Source organism: Poromitra crassiceps (assembly GCF_964638095.1).
Source record: "Poromitra crassiceps genome assembly, chromosome: 10".
NCBI classification, from domain to species: domain Eukaryota; kingdom Metazoa; phylum Chordata; class Actinopteri; order Beryciformes; family Melamphaidae; genus Poromitra; species Poromitra crassiceps.
The window spans coordinates 18323589-18349899 of record NC_139631.1 but is presented as its reverse complement, the minus strand read 5'-3'; the positions used below and the strand labels follow the sequence as shown (position 1 = coordinate 18349899).

Genomic DNA, 26311 nt, shown 5'->3' with positions numbered 1-26311 from the left:
ATATAGCCTGACAACTTCCCTGTAGAATCAATGGATGATTAATATGGCTTGAGATAACAAGATCACAAACAACTGTCATTTCAGTTCATTACAGGGCAACTAGAAACTAGGAAGGCTACGCTCAATCTTTGCCGTGAAATGTTTTTGAAACCTTTTACCATTTGAAAAGCCAGCAATAGGAAAACAATCCTCAAAAAATGAATAAAAACGGACTAAGACGGACAGGACAGACAGAAGGTGAGACAGTGTAGATGACGGACAGGACAGACAGAAGGTGAGACAACTAGGAAACAGCACTCCTACTATAGTTTTGTAGAACAGCATGTAAATGTTTTCATGAACTGTATAGGTTTTATCACTATTGTTATTTACATTACAGTGCTATACAGCCCCCTTAGGCCAGTGTAAATTTGATAAATGCTGGATTTCAACATCAACAGACACTATTCATGCAGGTTTAGCCACAATGGGGCCAGTAGTTTCTGAGGTATTGTGTGTATAGTGAACCAATAGTTGACCAGAGACAGACAAATGGTCCAACTCCCCCTGTTGTCTCTTCAGTTTACCCAGCAGAAGCATCCATCACTCTGGGTGATCTGGTCCTTACACATCAAGAGCGATGCGAATATATGGCACGAAATTGCGATGCGAGTTTTGACCCACCTGTCAATCACAGCCACACGTCGGAAGCGAATTTCTGAAAAATCGACCGTGGTTCGAAAAAATAAACACCTTTAGTCAACCTTTAGTCACCTTTAGTCAACTTACCAAACACTATTGGCTGAGGCTCTGTCACCTCCTCTTCAGTTTTCCTTTGGCTGTCGGACTCCTCCAGTTTGTCCACCTGAGGGCGATGAAGACAAGAAGAGGAGAGATCAGAGGCCAGTTACTCACACTGTACAGAATGCAACAAACAGCTGCTCTAATACACTGTAGGTATCCTGCAGAAACCTTGTAACTCCAAGAACCCAGCTTGTCAGGTCCTGCTGGAAAGCTGGATGATTTTCTAATTTATGTTTGTGTGTTGTTGTTGTTGTTGTTGTTGTTGTTGTTGTTTTTTATGCATATTCAAAAGTTTAGCTTGGTCACATGGACATAAATGTTTTTCCTACATGAGGAGGACAATGTAATACAAAATTTAATATTTGCGATGCAAGATTTTTTTGCTGGACACCTACAGTCTATAATTCACAGTGATGTGCCATTTTCACTTTTTCATGACACATACAAGAAATGTCTTATTTCATGTGCTACAGTAGACCATAAACTCCAAGTCTGTGGTTAGCATACCTACGGCAAAGTACTGTATTATCAAGACTAGAGTACAAATGGATACATAGTACACACACAAGACCTGTCACACTACGTATACATTACAAAGTCCACTTGTGAAGTACAATACTACACATCATTCAAGGTGCATCTATGCTGAGGAGGTTACCTAAAAGAAGATGCCATGCAGGTTTGGTGAGAATTTCTACTACAGCTTTCAGGACAGGTGAGAGGCCGTGTTAAGTGAATTATCTATGCACAATTAAAAGCAGGAAGGGGTATTAGGTTAAAGAAATATTTCATTGTGTGTTCAGTGAAGGAGAAGCTGTACATGCCTATATGCTAAGGCTACATTTTTCAGCCATTCACAGTCGCAGTCTCATATCAGTAAGTGACAGTCACAGCTTACACATGCTTCCCTTTCATGGCTGTAAGCAGGCCCCCCTAACAAAGTTTCACTGAGGGTATTCTGCAGGGTTAAAAGCAAGCTATAAATGATTAATTAACTCAGGTGTTACAATCATCCTTGCCAGGCATATTTGTGGTCAGTCGGTTGTAGTGCTGATTTTGCTAGTCGCTACATGTGAGTGCAGAGAAATGCTCAGGCATTGTGCTTCAGCTACGTAGTCAGCTAAATAAAAAAGGCTCAACAAAAGTTAACAAGGTTTCTGATGTAAGTCTGATTCAGTTACCGTACTGTATGTGAACAATGGTTCAACTCAGTTCATTTGGATTTTTTAAATGTAGAATTTCAAGACCTGTGTCTAAGAAGTTTTCAGTACATGACATACAGTGTGTGAATGGTAAGACGTCCTTATTGTATATGGGATAGTACAATGCAAGTATAAAAAATGGATATGCTAGTATATACTGCAAATGTCACTGGGTGTGCTAGCTGTTTGACTGCCTACTGTAAGACGGGGGCCGTGGCTACGAGAGAAGTCTTGTGTGACAGCTCTGTGGTTTCTTTCTCGTGTTAAACTACAGGGTATAAAAAGGAGTCGGTATTTTGTTTCCTCAAGCAGGGCTGCAGTGACTGGCTGCTAGGTTTGCTCTCTAGCAGTTTAACCAGTGATTTATGGACGAGAGTGGATGGGCCCTGGGATAAAAGAAAATCAATAATAACTATAACTGAAAGGAATTGAAATAAGCTCCACAGGGAGAGGAATGAGGGGAGCCCAGAGCCCTTGAAGTTAGTGGTTGTGCAGTGCTGATGTATCGCTTAACAGTTTTAGACTATCACTTGGTAACCTGATGATGCATCTCAACAAGTCGTGAGTGGCTTCACTTGGTCTTTGCTCTTGGATTTTGGAGCAGCACGGGAGAAAACGAGGAGATCAGAGAGATTAAAGAAATAAATAGATGCAGCCCCAAGAGAGAAGAGTTAGAGGTGAGAGGAGAGGAGAGGAGATAATCAGATTTAGGCCTGGTTAGACTAATCCTGGTCCTGAGGAGCTGTATAGTGCACACAGGCTTTGCTTCCAACCATCAACACACATTTGCTTGAATTACAGGAGTCTCAGTCACTTCAAACCCTGTTTTAGTCGACACAGTATACTACCTCGTGGAACTTTAAGACTCAAAGGAGCCCAATGTTTCAATTCAACCATCAATCCTCAGTAAGAATCACATAATGCTGGGGAGCTGGAAGGGAAGCTAGGGCCTTCCAATAATCACCATCAGGCTGCAATCAGCCTTCCAGCCTAGTGCACATGGTGAGCCATTTCAAGTGCATCCAGGGTCTCATATCAGCAGTTGTTCCTCAGTAGTTGGACATTTCCCCCAAAGTCATTCCTGTAGCTAGTTGTATTCCCATTGTTAACAGATAGCCTAAAAGGCCCATGTATTCCTTCACACAGTGGTTCTTATCCTTTTTCAGTCATGTCTTCAAATATTTGAGTATTTCACCCCCTAGCCGTAATACTAACTTATTTTAAGTAAGTAGTAAAAACTAAATAAACAAGGCAACTTAAGCTCAAACTGAGCCATCTATTTGTTTAGCCTGCAGCTATGTGTGTTTACACTGACAATCAATAGACAGCGGTGCTTGGGGCAAATACAACAGATTTGTATTTTTTCATGAAATTGATTCCACTCTATTTTCCCACCTGCCTTGTTGCTCCCCCTGCAGTTCTCTGGTGCCTCCCCTAGAGGGCACACACCACCAGTTGAGAAACACCAAACTTAATAGAAAGTATTAACTGCTCTATTTCAATTGGGCTATGCTTCATTAGTTGTTTTACAATTTGCAAATGGAAATTTCATTAACTGATACCTGCAAGGAAAAGAGGTTCCCCCAGGAGAATAATTATTTAAATACTGCTTACACAAATGCACAAGTACATTTATCTCAAATGTGTTGTGTTGCTGAGCCAGAGCAAAAGCCTACACACAGTACAGCTCTGCAGGACTAGGGCTAGTTAGGTCAAACTCAGTCTACAGTCCATGCTAGGTTCCTACATCAGAAACCTAAGGGATCAGTTACAACAAAAACAGACAGAACAAAAAAGAGAAATAAAAAGAGGGCCAGAGACCGTCACCTTCTCTGCAAACTCATCAACCTGGAAAAGAACCCACAGAGATGACCTCACATCATCTCACATGGCTGCAGAGCAACATTATAGGAAATCATGACAACCAAGGTTTGGAAGGAGTTCAATGTCACTGATGAACAGGAGAAACTACCATCACTTAAAGGGGGAATGCCACCCTTTTTCAGTAGTAAAATATGTGTTGTCTAATGCCCATTTTTCAATACCTCCAGAGATAGCATCAAGGACTACTGTCTACCTTTCACTTGTAGGGACAGGCAATCTACTGGAAATTAATCATCTGAGAAAAATAAACCAATTTAGTTCAAATGGAAAATGCAGTATGCAAGGACTATTCTATTTTCTGGAATATATGTCCACTAATAAATCAACTTCATTTCAAAAATATGTTTTAGCAGTAACTGAAAATAGCAACAGTAACCTGTCTGCATTGTTTTGTAGTGGAGCACTAACCTTGCTGAGATACTCTCTCATGACCTGGATGAAGTAGGGCATGGCAAAGTCCATGATGTTGTGTCTCCAGGCCAGCTCCAGCACCACGTCAGGGTGCAGCAGGTCATAGGAAGCAAACAGGCAGGCAGCAAAGCACTCCTTCCTGCCCTCCTCCAGGAACCACTGGAGCAGAGTCTCTGCCAGCTCCGCATCCTTCGACTCTGCAGCGTACAGCATAGCATCCTGGGCGACACAAACACACATGACTGATTATGACAGTGGTTCCTAACTGTTTTTTTCTTATGTACCCCTTGAGCCAATAGGCCCTTTTAACAGCAACTGTTTTGAGGTGGTAAAGCAGGAACCTGGCACTGGAACACCTAAATGGAATGGAACCATCATTAATGGTATTGGTTACATCTGCTTTACTTCCTGCTTTACCACCTCAAAAATGGTCTATACCCCCTCACTCATGCATGTTCTTTGGGCTGCAAAAAAAATATTTTTCATTGAACTGCCAGTGTTTGGGGTATCTGGTATTAATCTGGAGAGAGCAACAACAACTGGATGCTTGAGCCATTTATCCATGTTTGCTAGTTGGTTTGTGTGCAGTTTTGACATGTGAACGTGACCTGTTCACAGAGTACTGTAATTGTTGACACCTGCCGGGGGCGAACTAGTTGTGGCGCACATCCTATTTTAGCAATTGGCTTATAAAATATCTTGGAATATCTTTTTTAATATTATTTGGGACATAAATTGTAATCCCCAATCTTTCCGCGTACCTCCTGCAAGCTGCTCAAGTACCCCTGGAAGCACTGGATTATGAGAAACATGGAGGGTTGAAACAAACAGTGCCATCTATGGGAGCAAGGAGGTACTTGAGAATTGAAAAGCGCTTGTTTTCTCAATTCTTGTCTGTGTGAAGGTTGGATTTTCTACCTTGTAGAGTTTGTCCTTCTTGCAGAGCTCTACACTCTGTCTCCAGCGGTTGTTTCCCTTGTACAGGTAGGCAGCAATACGTCTGAACTCGATCAGTTCATGTTTCTCTAATCTCTGTGCCAGATCAATGGTGTCGAAGTTGTCATACGCATCGATGGACGATCTCAGGCCCTATGGACACACACAGTAAAATATATATATACCTCAACCCAAAATGCTTCTTAGTGCAACTAGGCCCTTGTAGTTGGCCTTCAGTAGTGCCCCCTAGTGACTGCACAAGCCAGGTCCCGGAGTAACATTTATCATTTTAAACATGCCACGTCCAACAAACAGTCTACAACATGATTAACATCTAACAGCTGCTCGATTATGGCAAAAATCATAATCATGATATTGAGACAATGATTATTTAAGGTGATTACTCATTGACTTTGGCATTTATTGAACTGAATTTAATATTTAATATATAATTGAACACAAAAATGTAAAACAAAGAAACAAATGGGACGAAAAAATAAATAAATACATACATACAGTACATACATAAATAAATACATACATACATACATACTTCCATACATACATAAATAAATTAATAAATACATACATAAATAAATAAATAAATAAATAAATAAATAAATAAATAAATAAATAAATAAATGAATAAATAAATAAATAAATAAATACATAAATAAAAGAATAAATTAATACATAAATAAGCTAACTAAAAATCAATGGCTTATAAAAAAATGTTTTATCTCGATTCTCTTGGTTTCATAATTGTGGGGAGCCAAAATTGTAATTGAGATTAAAATTTGATTAAATTCCTATTAATATCAGTAAAAGAGTGACTGACAGACCTGGTAGTCTTCCTCCTCTGTCAGCAGGTTGTTGAGAGCTTCATTGACTCCCTTGTTGTTATGACTCTGGACAGACCGCAGGTAAGGCTTTACCAACTTCAGCTGGTCAACCTGGTCAAACAAACACGCCATGATGTTATCTCAACACTATTTTTTGTTTGTACCAACTGAAAAGAAAAACAGCAGTTGAGGTGACCTAATGATTACCTTGGAGAAAAAGGTGACGGCTCGGCTGTGGTCTAACCGTGGGGACAAAATGGTCAGCAGGTCATTCAGTAGCAGAGGCTTATAGTCCAGATAGAAGGAAAGGGCTTTATAGTACAACTCCACATTGGCAACCTGAGGAGAGAAACACACATAAACATCACCAGAGGTGAAGGTGTTTGAAAAGAAGATACTTCAGCCACACCTTGATCATTTAAATAGGAGGCTATAGGTTACCTTAGCAATAATGTCTTTGAACTGTCCCTCTTTCCATGCATCCGTTGGATGTGACATCATCGTGATGACAGAATTGTCAAACTCCTCGTATTTATCATAAAGGAAAACCAGCTCCGCCCATAAGTGAGACTGCTCCGCTGCACGTAGTACCTGATAGGCAAAACATAGGAAACAGAGCAACGTTCAAGGTTCCCGCAGCCATTTGGATATCAAATTCATGGACCTTTCAATGAGTTTTTTTAAGTCTTGTTTGATGAAATTCAGACTTAAATTGTGTATATATATGTTCCGGGGTGAGACGTGACACTTGTCAAAATTACGGGAGTCTCATTTATTACTCATGATCCTGTCAAATCAGGAAATCACAGTGCTGCTGCTACACAGTATCAATGCAAATATCCAACACAAGCTCTTCCAGATGAGAGGATGTGAAGTGTTGATCTTGAGGTACAGACAGCTGAGGCATATTTATGAATTTGGGTGCTACATGTTATAAAAAAAACTTTCAAGACCATCCATTCATTTTCACAGACTTTTGAGAGTTTTATTTTTCTGAAGTCCAGACACTTTCAATTATTGCTAGGGCCCATGAAAACTCTGAATATTGCATATTGTTGCTGGGTGAAAACCTCAACAGCCTTATTTTTTAGCTTGATCACAATGCATTTTTAAGATGATCCAAGGGTTTCCTATTGACAAGAGGTGAGAGATTCTTTTTCAACACCTCGAGGAACGTCCAATCCTTAAAGTGAAAACATGAAAATCGGGTTCACACAACAGCACAGTACCTTTGGGATGTTGACTCTGGACCAGAAGAGCTCCAGGTGCTCCCTCATCTTCTGGGGTTTGAACTTGGAGTAGAGGATGGCCAGCTCAGTGAACATGCCCATGTGGGCCCTCTCCAGGCCCAGGGCGGCCTCCAGCAAAGCGATGAGCTCCTCAAAGTATCCTCGGTCCTGGTAGTAGCTGATCAGGTCCTCCAGCTCATCAGCATGGATCACTATGTGAAGGCCACAGATCTGTGCCAGACGAAACTCCTCGCCGTCCACACATGCAAAACACACCTGACGGCCAAAGGGGGAGAGAGAAATATCCAAGATGAATGGAAAAGAGCTGATGCAAAAGAGGATACTGTATAAAACCCTGCAAGTGCAAAGCCCCATGATAACAATATTCACCAATCAGTAATGATTGAATAGTCAACTTTCTCCATAAGGCAACTAAAAAGCTTTCTCATTAAAAAAAAATCCTCAGTTCTACACACTTTCTCAGTGATGCTAAAATATGGTTAATAACAAACCGATCATGCACACAATAAGTGTAACCATTTCATATGAATTTTAATAGATTACACTCACTATCAGTAAGTTATGTTGTAAATTTCCTGTGGTTTTATACACACTGCCTTTTTATAATGTTTGTTGTAGTGTATGTCAATCTATTTAGTTAAAATTTGTATCTATATTATACTTTTGTTCACCTGCCAGGGGCTGTAGATGAAAGTTAGCAATGTAGCTATATCTCTGTACAATACATCAAATATATATATATATATATATATATATATATATATATATATATATATATATATATATATATATATATATAAATAAATAAATAAATAAATAAATAAATAAATAAATAAATAAATAAGGAAGTACAGGAGCAGGTATCATACCTCCTTCCATGTCCGTGTGCTGTTGGCTTTCCTGCCGCTGTCAACAGCTGCCTGGTACTCTCCCAGGTGGACCAGCGTGGATGCCAGGCGAGCAAAGTTAGACACATTGTTATATAAGAGCTTGGCCGCATCGTACATCCCCTCCTCATAACACCTGTCGCCCACCTGAAGGGAGACAGAGAAAACACAGCTACTAGACAGAGAAAACATGAACATGTATACGCAGCTACTAGACAGAGAAAACATGTATACGCAGCTATTAGACAGAGAAAACACATGTATACACAACTACTAGACAGAGAAAACATGTATACACAGTTACTAGACAGAGAAAACACATGTATACAAAATTACTAGACAGAGAAAACATGTATACGCAGCTACTAGACAGAGAAAACATGTATACACAGCTACTAGACAGAGAAAACATGTATACACAGCTACTAGACAGAGAAAACATGTATACACAGCTACTAGACAGAGAAAACACATGTACACACACAACTACCGGTACTAACTAGACAGAGAAAACACATGTATACGCAGCTGGTAGTGATTATTCAGCATCCCCACAAAGGCACACAAAATGCACATTTTGCTCGAGCTCAACATCATGCTCTTAACGTAACACTGCAGCTGCAGCTTTTCTTACCTGCTGTATGTGAGCATTGTTAGGCCCACTGACAAATTCTTCCAGCTCAGCCAGACGGTTTGTCTTCGCTAAAGCAAAGATGAGCTCCGTCTCCACATAAGACTCCCTGGCTTTCTTTCGAGCCATCTGGAGGAACTTAACCAAGTCTTCCCAATTATCTGCAAAATAATAGTTCAGCTCAGATCAACCGCACAAGAAATTAAATCCCTGGCTCTGATAGAAAGAGTTATACCGGAAAGCAAAGCCTTACTGTTCTTGCTGGCTGCATTGACCACCTCCATGTATGCTGAGGGGTCATCAGCTTTAATATAGGAGTCAATGGCCTCCTTGACCAGGTCTCTTTGGAGCTGAGCTCTGGCCAGCTGGCTCCACACCGCAGGCTCGTTGCAGCGCTCGGCAAACTCATAGGCCCGGTCTAAGTTCCCTATGTGCTCTATCAATACCTGGAGAATGGAGAGGAAGGGAGAGCGGTCGTACTTACAGAGGAGTGATAATACACCTGGAATAATTTACATTTTATATCCAATATCCACTACAGTGTGAGTAACCTGAAGCATTTCACTAAAGGCTGTTTATAAATCTGCGTTGCAGTGTCGTAATTTGCGGTACTAGGTGTCTACAGCCCTGTGAGCGTTTATAGTCCTGCATTGGTGATTCTGTGCATAGAAGACCGAAACACTAGATGGCAGTGTTGTGCTTTGTCAACACAGAAGTAATAACAACAGAGGTAGAAGTGTTCTCTGTAACTCATGTTATTCAAATATGATACAAATTCAGTAACATCTTAGTAATCTTTCAAATTTGGGGGATGAAAATATGAAGCGTGCAAATCACAGTTCTTGCAGTCTTGCGTTGCCCTATGCGTAATACCATTTTTGGACCTACGGCGTAGCTATGGCAACACCTAGACAAGCCTTGACTGGTAACACATCTCACCTGTATGGCTGAGGTGTTGACGTCAAACTTCTTGAAAATGGCAAAAGCCTCCTCAAAGAGCTCATTGCTGATAGCAATGTTAGCAATATCTGGAGCATCATAGTTGTCTAGCCTGTTGATGTACTCCATCACGCGAGTGCGGTCTGCCTTGATGGCTGTCAGAATCAGAAGGTTCTGGAGGTTTCTGGGGGAATACAGAGTACAGAAGTGTGATTTGAAAAAAGAGAAAGGGCTGTAGCCCAATGATTCCATTGATTATATTGCTGAACGTGTCAGCTGCCTGTCAAGGCCAGCTATGAGTTTGCTATACCTGTGCTCGCTGAAGACAGAGTTATCGAGTACAATCTTCTCCAGCAATTCAATCAGCTCGTTGGGCAGGTCTGCTGTCATGAAGGCCTTGACTGTGACTGACACTTCCTCCGGGTCCTGGGTCTCAGACAAAGCTGTCTGCACCACCTGAGATGGAATACAATAAGTTATAAACAATAGCAAACATTTGTAAATTAAGTCTGCCACTGCCTGCATCACTAAGGAGGGGAGCCGGACAAAACCTGACCTGGTCGATGAGTTGTCTTCTGAAGGGGTTGTTCTCCTCCAACACGTTTGCCCATAGCTCTGGATCTTTCCGTCGTACCAGGTAGCGAGCTTCACTCTTGAACAAGGAGTTCTCATTGCACACCTGCATCAGAAATGAAACGTAGTGATGAACACACCCGAGTCTCAGAATCAGTGATAATGACATATCAGCAATAGCATCAAAAACATCTGGTCTGGGATTATGCAAATCATCATCTAAATGTTATGCAAGGTCAATTAAACTACCGGTACACACTTTGATAAGGTCCAGGTCACACTGGCCTCTCTCATAAGCCACACAGGCCAGGTGGGGGTCTCTCTTCTCACAGTAGCGTCCGACCACAGCACTGTCGTAGAATGTGATCTCCTTCAGGAAGCGCTCGGGCGTGTTGTTGCTGTCAATGTAGATCTTGGCCAGTGCATTGTGGGTGGCGGGCTCCTCGCAACCGTCATGGATACGGGACTCCAGCCATGGCAATAACAGCTTTAATCTGAGAAGAAATGGTGAAAACAGCCTGTGTTAGTGAAGGCTGAGCAGAAATAGTGAAGCCCATTCGTGAGTTAATCATAAAGTACCTGTTCCTCTTCTCCACCTCTTCCACCAGCTCATCAGTGGAAAACTGCCCTCTGACCACCATGATCAGGTTCTTAATGACATCCTCAGCACAGTCCACATCCAACAGACCACCTATCACCACTGGCAAACGACTGGGGTTCACCTGGAAACAAGTGTGACAAATTTCAAATAATTAATTGGAAAAAAATGGCAAGAAGCAGCTGAAACGAGGAACGACAGCGTGTCAGTAGATATGGCACAATACCCAGAGAAGAAATGTGATCAGAAAAGTAATCTTGATCTTACTTTCTGTACATAGATTTCAATGTACTTCTGTAGACTGTTGCGGTACAGGTAGAGCACAAGGTCATGGACGAAGTCAAAGCGATCGCACACAATGATCAGAGGGAGCTGGTCAGTAAGCTTGGCCTCCTAATTGGAGAACAAACGCATGAGGTTCTAGTGTTTACTTTTTTTATTAAACTATATGGAAGAGGCAACACATCACAAAGTTGATATTGATTGATAAAACCAATCATTGATTCAATGGGGGAACTTTTCACCTTGAGGAAGTTTTTAACCCTCTCTGGGTCGTAGCAGTTGCTCTCTCTGCAGATTCGCTCCACCTCTTTGATCTGTCCGGTCTTACAGGCAGCCTGGATGTACTTAAAGTGAACGTCAGGCTCCTGGCTGAAATTCACAATCGACCCGAGGAAGTAAAACAAGCCTTGAATGGAAATGGCAGGGGGGAGAAACAGCGTGAAAGTCAGCTTTGTCAATTCATTATCGCATACAGCCTGCACAAAATAGGAAATCACTCATGCAATACTCTCTGGTTTGAGTCTGAATAAACACGACCCATGGCCCATTAAAGTCAACCCAAACCCTAAAACCAAAGACCAACTGCCAGCACACCCTTTTCCCCCGCGTGTGTGACCTACCCTCGTAACTCTTGAAGGACTCAAAGAGCTCCACCAGCGTCTGAGTCCCCAGCTGCTCATGGTACTTCGTCGCTACCTGGACACACAGCTGCAGGTTCTGCCTGATGTTAGCCGACAGCATGGCCCTCAGGCACTCGACCGAGTCCTCGACTGACAGAGCCCCAAAGAAGTTCACCAGCCACTGAAGACAGAATCGGTGGAAAAATAGCGAGGCCAAAGATGGGAGAAAGGGAGAAAGGGAGAGAGCAAGGGGGGGTGGGGGGAGGGGAAGGTCAATAGGCACTTTCACACATCATTAACAAAGAATAAAAAGATGGCTGCTGCCAGGAGAATGACCTCCACAAGCGTGAACGCGCATCGATGCGCATACCTCGGGGTTGAGCAGATGTGTGTGCACCACAGCTCGCTTGATATCGTACAGGTCAGTGTAGTGTTCCAGAGCTCTCTGCAGCAGACCTGCCTTCTCACACAGCTGAGCTACATGGGGACGGTCATAGTGCGTGAACATCTGGTTCCCCAGGATCGCATCTGCTACCTAACAAAGTGTACACACACACACACACACACACACACACACACACACAGAACATTTTTAAGCAGAACTGTAGGTGCTCTATAGTCAGTGCGGTCACATTAGTTTGGATGATGTCCATTGTACCTGGGGGGCATGTATGAGGTTCATCTCAAGCAGGCGTGTCTGTAAGTGTCCCTCGGCTGGGCGGTTGTTCTTTAAAGCATCCAATAGGAAGGAGGTACACTGCTGGATCAGATTGCCCTCCATGAACACATCCACAATCTACCAAACAGGAGAGAGAAAGAGAGAAAGGGAGGGGATGAGGAGAGGGCACACAGTGAGGAGAAACGTATTTTTTTTTTATTCCTATTTTCGGTGAACCATACTGAGTCAGCATATACGCTCCTATAAAGTGCTCTATTCACACGCCATTATCTCAGGCCTGTCGGCCAGATGTTCCTGCTTTCTGTGTTTTAACGAGATGTGGGAAGGTCACCACTGAAAGGGCCTGCTGCTTAGCTTAGAGAAGCATCATGTTAAGTTTCCTGGTTGAGATCAAGACTGAGCAGAAGCGATGATGTGGCCTTAAAAGGAGGAGAGGGTCACCGACTCAGTGAATTCCTGGCATTGCTGGCACATCTGGAATAACACAGAGGGAGGCTCCCACACTTGGCACATTGGGTGTGTTTGAAAAGGAGGGCATATCAACTGCGTGCATGCGTGCATGGGGTGTGTGTGTTACCTGGTTGATGTTAGCCAGCGGCTCCTCATCCTGGACCAGCATCTGGGCAAACTGCAGTCCTTGGTCTGGACTGACGCGCATCACATTCCTCAGCAAAAACACCCAGTCTGGGATGTAGCCCACCTACAAAAAGAAGGTAGATCAAAATGCACTTTTTGATTCAATAATTAATTATTCAAACAGTAATTTATAGACATCTATTATGTCCTGTACAACTTTAAAGCTCTGGATGAAGCTATAAAAAAAATCCATGAAAAACAAACAAACAAAAGAAAAACATTCTCCCACAATGTCGCTGTTTTTCCATGCTGGGTCACATGCAGTGAATACATTTGAGTCCGTTTTTCCACGCATAGTTACTAAGCAAATAAGGGAAAGGGGAATGCCTTGGAGCGCTCGTTACCTTTTTGGCATACAGCACTATCTTCTGGAACTGGCCGGTCTCAGCAAAGCACTGGATGACCTTGTTGGGGACATTGGCTCTGAGATACACACTAAGGGCCAGGGTGGGGTCAGAAGCCTTCACCAGGTCTCCCAGCTCCTCTGAGCACTCCAGCTACAACAGAGATACTATCAGTTAGCGCACATCAACGCGTCATCAATCAGTGTCATCAGTCATCGATGTGTAGGATAGGAATCAATCATATACCATCAATCATACAATCACAGAAGACAGTCATCACTCACCATAAGTGCGTTTACGTGCACACTACTAATAAACTGTTTATTTGTGGATTTCTAGAGTTACCTGATTATTCAATCATGTAAACGGCATCCTTTATCGGATAAAGGCCGTTATCAGTTTATGAGAAAACCCATAAACACACCTAGGTTACTGCTGAGTCATCAGGTTTATTCATTGCCGTCAATGTCCACTCACGCACTTTGAGGTGGGTTCCCACTATTTACTAAGTGCATGTAAACGCGGAAATCAGATTATTGCCAGTTACCTGATTATTCTCAGTTATCCTTTATTGTTTGCATGAATGCAGTCAATGTGCAGTACTGTAAACATGCACAGTTTAGGGGTGGGGCCTTTTATATCATTGGGCGATGCCTAATACTGTACATGTGAACAAACCATGTTGCTTCCAGCTTCTAGTGCAGTGGTTCTCAAACAGGGGATCTGGACCACCATGGGGGCCGTGAGATAGTTTTGGGCGGTAGTAAAATGGATTATGGGATGGGAAAAAGTAAAACATTTATCCATATACATTTACTATTATGTGTATTTTTTCTCTCTCTCTCATTAGATTTGCTTTTTGCTTGTGAAAAACGGAATAGTTTTGCTGATCAAATGAAACAACCTGAAAAGGGAAAATTATTTTTTTGGGTGAACTGTTGACCACTCTGCATCCTGTGACGGGGGTCATGAGTCGGCGTTGCTTAATTTAAGGGGTCAGTCAAAAGGTTAGCGAACCACTGTTCTAGCATATGAGTATCTAAATCACTAAGACATTAGGTTCTGCTGTACATCTTATTTATCAGCTCCGGCTTAGGATGGGATGCAGTCCTACCTTGTCCTCCTTCAGCCACTTCTCCAGCAGCTGCTTGCGGCCCTGCTGCAGGACGGGCCTGCACAGCTCCAGAGACTCAAACTTGTTGAGTTGGCCCTGGTCCAACAGAATCCCAAAGTACTGCAACAGGGGAGAGGCCTGGCCCGGCTGGGCCGGCACGCTCTGGAACTTACGGATGGTCTCCGCCGTCCGCAGGACGCCCTGAGGGAGCAGGAGGAGAGGGGACAGTGGAAGAATTAGAGGTAAACGATAGATCTTTTGAACTAGTATGTGATCGTTATTGTTTTATACATACTCATTGCAACTGTCCCAGAGACATGTTTCATTGAGAATTTGATTCATAATTCATATTCATTCTTCTGTCATAAATTCATGGTGATTTGAGTTCATACAGTCATTAAAAATGATAAAAAATGTAATAAGATTATATAAATCAGATATTAAAAAGGGTCAAATGTATAAAAGTTGCCTAAAAAGATACTACTTTAAATAGCCTAATGTTAGGTAAAAATGAAGTGCAGTTCATTTAGGATTTAATGTGTAATGAGTGTAATGGGTCACATGAACAGAGTTTAGTTAAGGGCGTGACCGTGGCATTTTGGGTCAGAACGAATATGGCTGCTGCAGAGGGAAGGCGTACAGCCCCAATCTAAACCATTCTGCATGTGGTTCAAAAGGCGCACACGGTAATTCTGTCATTAATTTGGTAAAATGTAAAAGGTCTGTTGATGTGATTTTAACGTTACATGAACAATGTGATACGATGTCAACAATTTTATTTGATTTCAGCATATTTCGGTTGTGGTAACCTGTTTGGACGTGTATAATTGCTGGAGAGACTTGGAATTGACAGAATCTTTATGTTTTTATTTTCATTCCGTTTTCACGGTGTCTGCTGATTGTGTCTGTATTCAACAGATTTGAACATTTTTTTATTACCGGTAATATTACGTGCATTCAAAAAGCCCTCATTGGACAAACATTAGCTAGAACAAGGAAGTAGGCAAAGAAAAATGTAGACATAACAAGTCAGTTGGACCTAATGATAATTAAGGACCTAATGATAATTTAAAGTTTGTTTCTTATCCACAATAAGAAAATAAGACAGTGTGAAATTTCTAGCTACAGGATACCACACAAGAAAACACAGGAATTTCATAAGAGGGCACTCTGGAAAATGATCTTAACGCTCACCAGGGCTGGAGTTATCCTATAATAATGATAGATATGGCCATACAGTACCTTAGGTGCCGAGGCAGCAACCTTAGCAGCCTCTGAATAACTTCCCTGGGCAAACAGAGTGTTGAACTTCCTGGCAAAAAGCTCCTCAGCCCCAGGTAGGTTGGACCTCACAGCCATCCTCAAGCCCAGGTCGGGGTTTTGCAGGACATTGGTGGCATAGTTGACAATATTCTCCTCTTCCACACACACTGATAACACCTAGAAGAAGAAGAAAGAGCGATACAGATATACAGACAAGGTACGGTACTTAGAGAGGAGTAAGATAAAGCAGCCATGAAAGGAGGCAAGTCCAATTGAGATACCGGCCGGGTATGTTGAAATGATTCCACTCACTAATAGAATTTGCAATGGAAGTTGCAAGAAGGGGAAGGACATCAGGACTGCATCAGCAACAGCTGCATTGGGGAGAGACCATCTAGCAGCACTAGGCCCTTCATAGCACTTTAAAGCTACATAATGACCATCTTCTGCAGGCTTTTTTAAAGGGTTAATGATCAACACCAATGACTCAACCATGACTTTGCCAGGCTTTCAAAAACTCATTTTCCAGCCAATCCCATCATGTTTTGGAAACACACGCACGCACGCACGCACACATGCACGCATGTATACACACACGCGCGCGCACACACGCACGCACACACACACACACACACACACACACACACACACACACACACACACCATTTCAACTGCTCAGAAGAGGAAAGGACAAGGCAAGGTGTTTCAACCCATTCCTTCTGAAGCTAAAAGGCAAACTACAAAGTATCACGGTATTGTGCTTTGTGATATACTACCTCTTCTCTTGACATTTGTTGGATATCTGCTCTAATTAGCTGCCTTACTCGTACTATCGTGAAAAGTTAACTCGATTACAGACAGACTACAGTAAGCTGGACCAAATACCTACTTTCCATGTTGTTGCAATTCCAGTAGAGGTAGATAAAAGTTAGGTAGATATAAATTACTTAATGTTCCTTTAAAGTCGAACTGAACCTGTTCGCCACGTGCATAATGAGTCCGTTTCAGACTGAAAACATAGTTTGTCTAAGATGACAGGTTGAGAGGCGGGTCATAGTATCATGTCGATGATTTTATTTGACAATTCTGGGGACTGGATTGGGCTTTGGCCAATGCTGGCGTGTTCCGCCTCCAAATCGAGTGGGATTCAGTGTGTTGTGGCGCTCCCCTCGGGAAGAGCCTTTTGACGGGAGGAGTGGAGCTCAGCGAGCCGCAGGCAGCCAGCTGCCTTCGTGCGATATCCCTGGAATGCGCGTTTTAACGAGCCAGTTACATTTCTTTGCATTCTTAGAGATTATAGTTTTTGTTTTTTGTTCATGTTTCTAACAATTGGCCAAGTTAGTAGTTAGTTTATGGGATAGGAATTCTGCCAGATGACAGGCACTAGGCGCCATTTTCTACTTCATTTGGAAGAGAAAATTATCCAGAAATGAAGATTTGATTGACAGCTGCATGTCGTGATATGATTGGTTGAAATGGGGTAGAAATTTGATAGTACTAGGTGACGTCAGCAAACTGTACATTACTGTTATCAATGAAATCTTGAAAAATGAACTTTTGATGTGAAAAAGTGTGAAAAACTAAAGAAATTAGATTGTTGTGATTTTGTTAGCATACATTATTAAATAGGTGGACTGCATACCCAGGTATTTGAACTAAAAGAAAAGAAAAGTCATTTTTGGGTTCAGCTCGACTTTAAGGCCAGTTTCTCACCTGTCCCTTCTTGTTGACCCCAATAATTCCAGAGGTGGGTTCATGAGGGGAGGTCACAAAGATGGTTTCTGCACTGATCCGGTTCATGTAGATACACACTCCAGACTCCAGGTCATACAGGTGGATGTAGCCGTACTTTGTGATCAAGTATATTACACCGTGCTTGGCACCAATCTGAGGAGATAGAATAAAGACTTAATTAAACACACGTCAGTCCATACTTACTCTGCCCAGGATGAGTGAGTGATTCGCTTTCCCTCACCTGCATGGCTACAGGGAAGTCTGTCTGGGCCTCTGGAGGGAAGAACACATCCACCGCTTTCTTAGCAAATGGCTGGTTTCCTGCAGCTGGCTGACCAACCTCTATGATATGCAACTGGAAGGTGAAAAGCCATCATACATGTGAAGGACTAACTGAGGTGGGCAGGCAACCAAAGCAAGGCAAACATGAATGTGAAAGAAAGCACAGGTGAGTCTGTATATATTATTTGTATGAGGTTCTTTGGCTGTAAACACAGGGAAGCTCATTGTGTTGGTGTAAGGCCTTTCTTGGTATAATTCTGGAGCTATACTTTCTTTTTCAAAGAGGTTCTACATAGCACCACAAAACACCCTAAACTTCTGGTTCCCCTGATGATCTCAGCCAAAGAACTGCTTTCCTGTTGCTTTAGAGAGTAGAGCCAATACACAAGGTAGACTGCACATGAAACCCCTGCATATTATGGAGAGTCGCTCACCTTTCCCCCAGCCTGAGAGCGCACAGCGAAGCAGAAGAGGGTGGAGGCTTTGGCATTTCCCTCCACCTTAAACTCCCCGAAGGCTGCAGCGTGGCCCTCGATGGGCTGGGACACCTTCCTGTCCACAGAATACAGCTGCATCGCCCCAACCACACGATTTTGCTGTGGGACAGACAGAAGGTGAGACAGTGTAGATAAGGGACAGGACAGACAGAAGGTGAGACAGTGTAGATGAGGGACAGGACAGAGAGAAGGTGAGACAGTATAGATGAGGGACAGGGCAGACAGAAACTGAGACAGTGTAGATGAGGGACAGGACAGACAGAAGGTGAGACAGTGTAGATGAGGGACAGGACAGACAGAAGATGAGACAGTGTAGATGAGGGACAGGACAGACAGAAGATGAGGACAGTGTAGATGAGGGACCAAAGGGTAGATCTCCCATGCTGCTTCAGGTCAGATGGATGTTTCTGTCCACACGTGTACTGCAGGAGGAATGAGCGCACGTGTGTTTTCATACCTGCGCCGAAATCCCGATCAGCAGTAACCACTTCTGTTGTTCGTCAGTTCTGTAGTTGATGATCTGACATCCGGCCAGACTGGCGTGCCGATCGAATACTTTGGCAGGCTGCGAATCTCCCTCCATGCTCCAGTGGTAGACGGCTGTATCGGTCACCAGGGCCACCGTGTTCACCGAGATCCACTTCCAGAACATGACCTCCTCTGTCATGGTGTGAGCCTTCATCTTACTCTTCATCTCAATGTTGAAGATCTGCAGGGTCTTGGCAGCTGGGGGGGGGGGGGGGGGGTAAAAAGGTCAAGTATGATCAAGTGAGACAGAGAGCCAGAAAATAGTCACTTTTTAAATCTGAGCACACTGAGCAACAAGGCATGTGGCTAACAGTCCCTCCCAGCAAACCATGTAACCACAGCCTAGATTCAAAGTGTTTCATGACAGGGAGTAGTTTACTTATGTATCTGTCTGGCATCTGCCCATTCCCACATAGATCCAAACTCATGGAGAGTGAAAAAGGTGACAGATAACGAGGCAGACACAAAACTAATCAGAAAGCATTCACTTTGAATTAATTGCCCTATTTTGGGATAAAAAGGTGACTGTCACCTAAAGGTGACTAGTTTGCACTTTGCACTTTGCAGATAATCCCAATTGCAACTGGCCAATGGAAAGCTAGAAGGAAGTTTTAACAAGGTGTTAAATGACTACGGTAGTTAAAATTGTGGCTACTAACTGGTAACTATGGCATGAAACCATGGCAATGTTCCTGTGGTATGTATGTGCGTTATTTTGTTAGGCCTACGTATGTATGGCCAGTAAGGAACTTGCTGTGAACATGAAGCTAGATCAAAGAGGAAAGAGCGGGTGAGGTAATGGTGATTCAGGAGCATTGTGGAGCTGCTTTGCAGACCACCATCCATCCACGCACGGGCGCACAGCCGCACACACACACACACACACACACGATACATGTATGGCATACCTTATATGCTGCAAGGAGAGATTTAGACATGGATATGGCTGCCTGGCACACGCTCACACAGGAGTGCAAATAACAGACACAATGCCCCGGCCTTTTCCAGTGTGTGATATCTGATGATGATGCATACCACACATACACTCTAGCAGCATACATACAGCAAGTCATGCTAACACATGTACTGTATAGTTCTCATCAAAGTCTATGTGCCAGCAGGTTCATATTGTGCTGGAGTTCGGGTGTGAAATTGAGTCAAGGCAAGTGCAATGTGGAGTGTGTCTGCAGTGGGAAGCATTTCCAAACATTTGTCTGTCGTTTCATTGGCTAACTGGTCAGAATAGTATTTGAGAGGGGTATGGGGGGAAGCTTTTATGAGAGAGAACATGGCTACTGTATCATCACAACAGAGTGCCAGACGGGCAGAGAGAGACAGAAACAACTCACCGTCTGAGAAAGGACAGAAAGCAAGGGAGAAAAAGCAAAGTGTCAATCAGGACGTGAGAAGACAAGAAGACAGGGGGAAAGAAAGCGCAGGGAGGGACATATTACCCTCAAAACGTGGGAGGGAGAGAGAGAGAGAGAGAGAGAGAGAGAGAGAGAGAAGCGTTATAGCCAAATCGTCCTGATCAGCGCTTGTATTTGTGCTCTACGGGACAGATTCAGTGGCAGAAGATCGATTTGCACAACCAATTTAGTCCATTCCAGCAATAGAACTGAGTGCACTCTACATATTTATAGCGTTGTCGGAGCATTACTCATCTCATGACCATGGCATTCCTGCAGCAGATTTGTTCAAACTAGAGACAAATAACAAACGGTGTGAATGCCACGCACTCTGAAGCACACGTCATTCTATTAGGTTGTTGTCCGAGAAGTTAAACAACAATGACGCCCGCAGCTCTTGGCGTAAAACTAGCGATCACAGCGGCGGCGAACTGTTTTTCCTCACAGCGGCACGGTACTGAGTACTGACTGAGAGGTTGTTGTGACGTCTCGCCATACACACTCTACCTTTAAGGGCGATGACCTTGCTGGCGGGGTTCATGATGGCACTGTCGGCAGAGATGGGTCTTCTGATGGGGTTGGTGGGGTCAGACATGTCTACGATCACCACCTGGTTCTGGTCGCCCACCTTCTCTCGGATGCAGATGAACTTGTCCGACTCCATGGTCAAGTAGCTGAACCCAATGTTGGCCGGGTTCACCCCCAGGTTCTGCAACTGGAAATGTCAAAGAACACAAGCGTCGACAATGACAACATTTAAAATCGTTGAGAATCATCGGAAAGGACTACTGCATTTTAGTGGGCCTATACTTGGGTTAAAAATAACATTTGGTTAGTAGTGGAATATTCCAACTTGAAGGAGTTGAAACCTTTGAAGGAGTCATACATCAACTAAAAATGCAGTGGGAAAATAAACATGGCTAGCTGACATTTGCCTCTAAGGGTGAAACCATAAGAAGCCAACCCAAACTGTGTTTTTATTAAAATAGCAGCAGTTCTATTCGGATTTTCCAGGGATATTCTTGAAGTTTTTTTTTTTTTTTTTCCAGACGGGAGGTTTGGTGGAACATACACCCAAGGAACAAGCGTGGGCACAGAGCAGACAACAGGATATACTGTAACTCAAGAGAGCTTTATTTTAGACTCTTATAATAGCTGGTCATAATCTCCTGCATTTACTGAAGCTTTTTAAGAGCCATGTTTGGTGACAGATTTTTTTTTAATTGCAATGCCATAACCATCATCACAACAACCACCTCAATAATACTGGAATAGTATAGCATTACTTTATTTGAGCAAAGCCTGTTATCAAATCCAGACCTGACACTCTCTCAGCTACATAGGCAGACAGCTGTCAGAAAAGGTTTTGTTCAATCATCTAGCAAAAACGGGTCTGAGACAAACAGCAAAAAGAGATTCCCCAGGAGCGATCTGGATCTGCTCAAACCAAGAATGAATTGGAACCTGAGCCTTCAGTAAAGTACCATCAGCAAATCCAATTCATTATTCATTTCCTAATGAGGAGAAGCCCCAAGACCTAAGTAAGAAGACCGAGTTGTTAACTTCCCCTCGGTCACATCTTGGTAGAACCAACAAATGTGCAGACCTCCATCTTGGTTAACGGGCAGTGAGCAGAGGAATAGCTCTGTTCATCGTCAACCTAATTGCAAACTGAGAGGGCAGATCAAAACACGCAGCCTCACTCAGTGACGACGGAGCTGGGAATAGCTGACTGCATTATACAGTCTGAGGCAAGTGGAAAGGAATCCTTACGCTAATCACAAGGACTGTACTATCTATCTGCCCATTGGCTTGTAGCGCAGGACAGCCCAATCTGACTGCTGCTCTCTCGGCCCTTTCAATCATTTGAGTCATGTACAAAACAGGAAGGATGTAGTCTGGTCAAAGTGGGCAGTCGCTTACAAAGATCATATAGAGAAGTTGTGGTCTGGCGAGTGAAATGTCCATAATGAATCATGTCCATTGCATTCCACGCATACGTTCACTGGAAAAGGGGGTCAGATTGAGTTCTCCATACAGACATTGTCAAGTCTATGTGAAGATAAGGGGGGTAGGGGGGTAGGGGGGTAGGGGGGTAGGGGGGTAGGGGGGGGGGGTATGAGAGCGCACAGGGAAGACCTGCGGCAGGATTACAGCCATATGCTGCATCTCTTCAGTCTGCCAGAACCTATCTCTGACCTGGGAGGAGAGGGGAGGAGAACCACAATAAAGATAGCAGAGGGAACGATAAGGATGGGAGTCAAGACACCGTCTGGCTCTGGCATCGTACTAAAAGTGCGGGGGGGTGGGTTGGGGGGCTGTGAGACAGCTAGCAAATGGAGTGTGTGGAAAGCAAGAGTGAGAAATGTACCTGAAATATTAAGGAGGGGGGACAAATAGCCAGGGAAATCCCATGTCTCAGTCTGTACAGTACAGTTCCAGTAAGTAACACAGGCCTTGAGCAGTCTACGGGGCTGGGGTGGGGCGACTGACTCACCGGAAGAATACCCCCCCCCCCCCTAGTAGAACATTCCAGACTAAATCACACTTCTACCACAACCTACTGTCTCCAGCAACCCGCTAAACAGATCCTCTCACACACACACACAGTCTCCATGCTATAACTTCTCTCCCCTAAACAGTCAACTGTAGCACAGCTAAGATTAAGCTTAAACCAGCAATATATACACATTAGCAGAAGATCACTGGTGATGCTACTTGAGGGCATGGTGAGTCATGTGATTGCTGTGACAACAGAGGGGTTTGGGTCCCTGAGAAGAGACATTTTTAGGAGGCTTTTTTACACAAGCAATTAAAAGTGATGAATGTAGGAAACAGACTTGGAAGTGTTACTAATTATATTATTATATACTAATTATATTCTGTGGCGCTGAACATGCAAAACTACAGCTTGCACTGGAGGTATTAGCCCTTAGCCATAATCGAACACTAAAGAGTAGGTGTGCTAGTCATGAGTAGTGTTTTTGACGTGCCTGCGTGCATGCGACACAAAATTGCATCCCCCTCTAATATGTGAATGACATTTGTAGCCAACTAGCCATGCAGTCTAGATAGATTCCTGATTGAGATTTGATGACTGAAGACTCATCAAAGTCCTCGCCAGGCGCTGTCGCAATCCCAGATGTGTTCTGTTCAACTGGAAAGTGATGAAATCACTTCCGTCCTGCTTCCTGGCCTGATGTGATTTGCTCAGCTAAAATGGGCCCCGCTTACCTCATCCATCTACTACTGCATCCGCCGCTTTGACCTGATGCCATCATTTCATCGATACAGAGGCAGCAGGACACCGCCGAACACTGCAAGTAACAGCAGTGCAGGTTGCACGCCTCTAGCCTAACCTGACAGGCCAATGTCCATGAGCTTTGGAGCTACAGGACATTTTTGCACTGAAGACAAGCCACTGATAGGCCGTTGCACAAGCAGCACAGTAGCAAAGCAAGCTGCAACTGAGTCTCACTCTCATCACTTTCATACCGTAATTCAACTAACCATTATCTGTCCTCCTCATCCGCCTTCACAAATCCACGTACCAACTACACTAGGCTTAAGGGCATTCAGCGCTAACTCATTTAGTCAAATATAATTACACACTCTGACCTGCTGCCCACACACAGCCTCGACTGTTGGGATCATAAACCAGACCAAGATGTACTGTAAGCAAAGAATAAAACAAAGAATAACAATGGAGAGTAACTTTGCACACAGTTCAGCCTTAATGACAGTGTAAGGCTGGCAGGCCATGTATCACTACTGGTGTGGTGAGAAAATGACTAGTATGGTTTCTCCCACAGCGAGAACAATAGCGTTGAGATCCACAGTGCATCCTCCATGCCGCATTCAACATTGCAGTAGTGTTAAGAACAGCCAGGGCTGTTGGAACAATGTGTGGTTATCTCATAGAAAGGCTATAGTTGACCAAACTGAGTGCACCCTTTAGCACACACTACCTAAACCAGGACCTGGGTCTGTGCTGTCGGTTCCAGCTGGTATCAGTCCTGAACCCCAGCCCAGACTGCAGGGAGAGAGCTGTAAATACCAAGCCAAGAAAAAAGCTGGACAACTTGAGGCCCAAAGTCCTCGATCCTGGGTTTGCAAATTCCAAGCATTTTTCACTCTGCTGGAGCCACCTAGATTCACAGGGGGATACGACTGGGGCAACTGTGATTTCACGGTAGCGGTGGAACGGAGCAGTCTGTTGCTCATCAATGTCCTAAGGCAAGTTTTTTAAGCAGATGTATAACTGAAATGTACTATGCACAGTCGAAAGCAATTTGAGCCAATAACCCAGAAGTTGCAGGCACTGCACTGGCCTCCATCAGGCGCAGTGTAGCAGCCTGTCAGTCAGACGGGGAAGAGATGGGCCTGGTAGCAAACCCTCTTGGCTGGCACAGTTGAGTGGAGAAAGGATCTTTGGCTGAGGAAGTGGGGCTACTGGCCAGAGGAAGGGAGCAGGAGGGGGGTGGGGGCTCATATGTTTTCTAGTGAAAGGCCATTTCACAGCCTGCTGTTACCATAACAACAGGCTACAGAAGAGAGGGCAGAGTGGGTGGGTGAGGATCGCAAAACGTGTCACAAAGTTTCTCGAGACCGCCATGGGCAGCTATGGGACAGCGATTATTAAACAAAGTCCACTGCTCTTCCAACCTGAGCAAAGAAGAAATGCCAACCAAATGACTGCATGGTTGTTTTCCTTGTAAAAGGGGTGACTGTTCTCTACTCTGTTTTCACCCAGGCTATATCTGTGGAGATTGCACCCAGGCTATATATGTGAGATTGCCAATCTAGGGCTCTATGTCCTTTGCTAGTATAATGTTGATATTGGGGATTTCCAAGCTGCTCAGATACTTTGAAACTGATATACCAGACAGTGCAGAGAACCCGTGGTATTTGTAGGGGCACATGGACCAATGTTGTTATGAAGGTTACAAGTGACAATATGTTTACTGCAGAACATGACAGCAACACGGTAGCCACAAAGCTACATGCAAGTGTCAATTCAGATTCCAGTTACAATGTTACCGCGAGCAGCTGAGCTCATGTCGTCTGCAACAAAGTCGTGTCAAAACACTGCAGTTCCACCCGGCGCCAGTGCAAGACTGGAAATGACAGCGGCGTTTTTCCACTCGAAGCAATTGCGGCGTTATTTACATCGGTCCGCATTAGAGCTGTGTAGTGTAGCCTACGATCTGACTGTTCAATTTTTTACAAGTCATCATCCGGCAGGAGAAAGCTAGGCCCTGTAGCTATATTGAGCACCACCCTGCAGCCCTATGTCAGATTCCTTTTAAATGCGACATGTGCTATGTCTTGGTGGAACGAGAAGGAAAGGAGCTGCGCAAAAGACATAATTCTGAATTAATTTGAGGGCTTTTTGCGTCTCCTTACCTGCAGATGTTCCTGAAATCGTATCGGCAGAATCTGAGCCATTTCTGGAGGATTTCTCTGTCCGAAGAATCCGTAAGGAAGGAAAGGGGAAGGGGACAGCAGGAGGAATGGATGTGGTCTTGTACTGTATGTGCCCCTAAACGTCCCCAAAAGTCAAATACGTGATGGGCAGTAGGTGGTCTGGGCGGCTTGCGTTGGTATCGAATCCAGTGACTGCTCCCATTCAGTAGCCCCCCTACAACAATCCTGAACCAAAAACTCCGCACCTCCGCTACGAAAACTAGTCCACTCTAACTATACTATTGAGCCCCGTGTGTAAACCACTTCTTCATCAGACCTCGTAACGACGCAGGACTATCCTAATATACACAGTGAGTTGTGATAAGTGGTGAATTCTCAAAAGCAGCCTGCGCAGTGGATTTTCTCATAAATATTAATGCAGTGGTGGGGGAAATCGGATGTGCTCTTTGTACCCCTCCGCCGCAGCCCCTTCCCCCCTTCCTTTCCACCAACTTCGAAATCAGGCTCGTGACAGAAGCTCCCCACCTTTTCATGATTTCTGCTAAATCAACCCCCCCCCC

The 26311-nt window shown here is 43.9% G+C and overlaps 1 protein-coding gene across 1 annotated transcript; it reads right to left on the bottom strand.

Annotated features, from left to right (window-relative positions):
- Positions 1–745: 745 nt before the first annotated feature.
- cltcl1 (clathrin, heavy chain-like 1) lies at positions 746–25850 on the bottom strand (the record flags this gene model as incomplete). Its single annotated transcript, XM_083643881.1, has 30 exons — positions 25731–25850; positions 20832–21039; positions 18845–19113; positions 18325–18486; positions 17850–17963; positions 17588–17761; positions 15854–16051; positions 14612–14812; positions 13498–13650; positions 13095–13217; positions 12497–12634; positions 12209–12373; positions 11839–12019; positions 11461–11624; positions 11204–11329; positions 10918–11060; positions 10598–10832; positions 10322–10444; positions 10076–10221; positions 9766–9949; positions 9080–9272; positions 8830–8987; positions 8178–8342; positions 7288–7563; positions 6500–6649; positions 6266–6397; positions 6059–6169; positions 5199–5369; positions 4278–4499; positions 746–844 (listed from the first exon to the last, which is right to left on the bottom strand). The coding sequence occupies exons 1-30, from the start codon at positions 25770–25772 to the stop codon at positions 746–748; spliced, it is 4926 nt and encodes a 1641-aa protein (XP_083500007.1). The 5' UTR covers positions 25773–25850.
- Between the last annotated feature and the right edge of the window lie 461 nt (positions 25851–26311).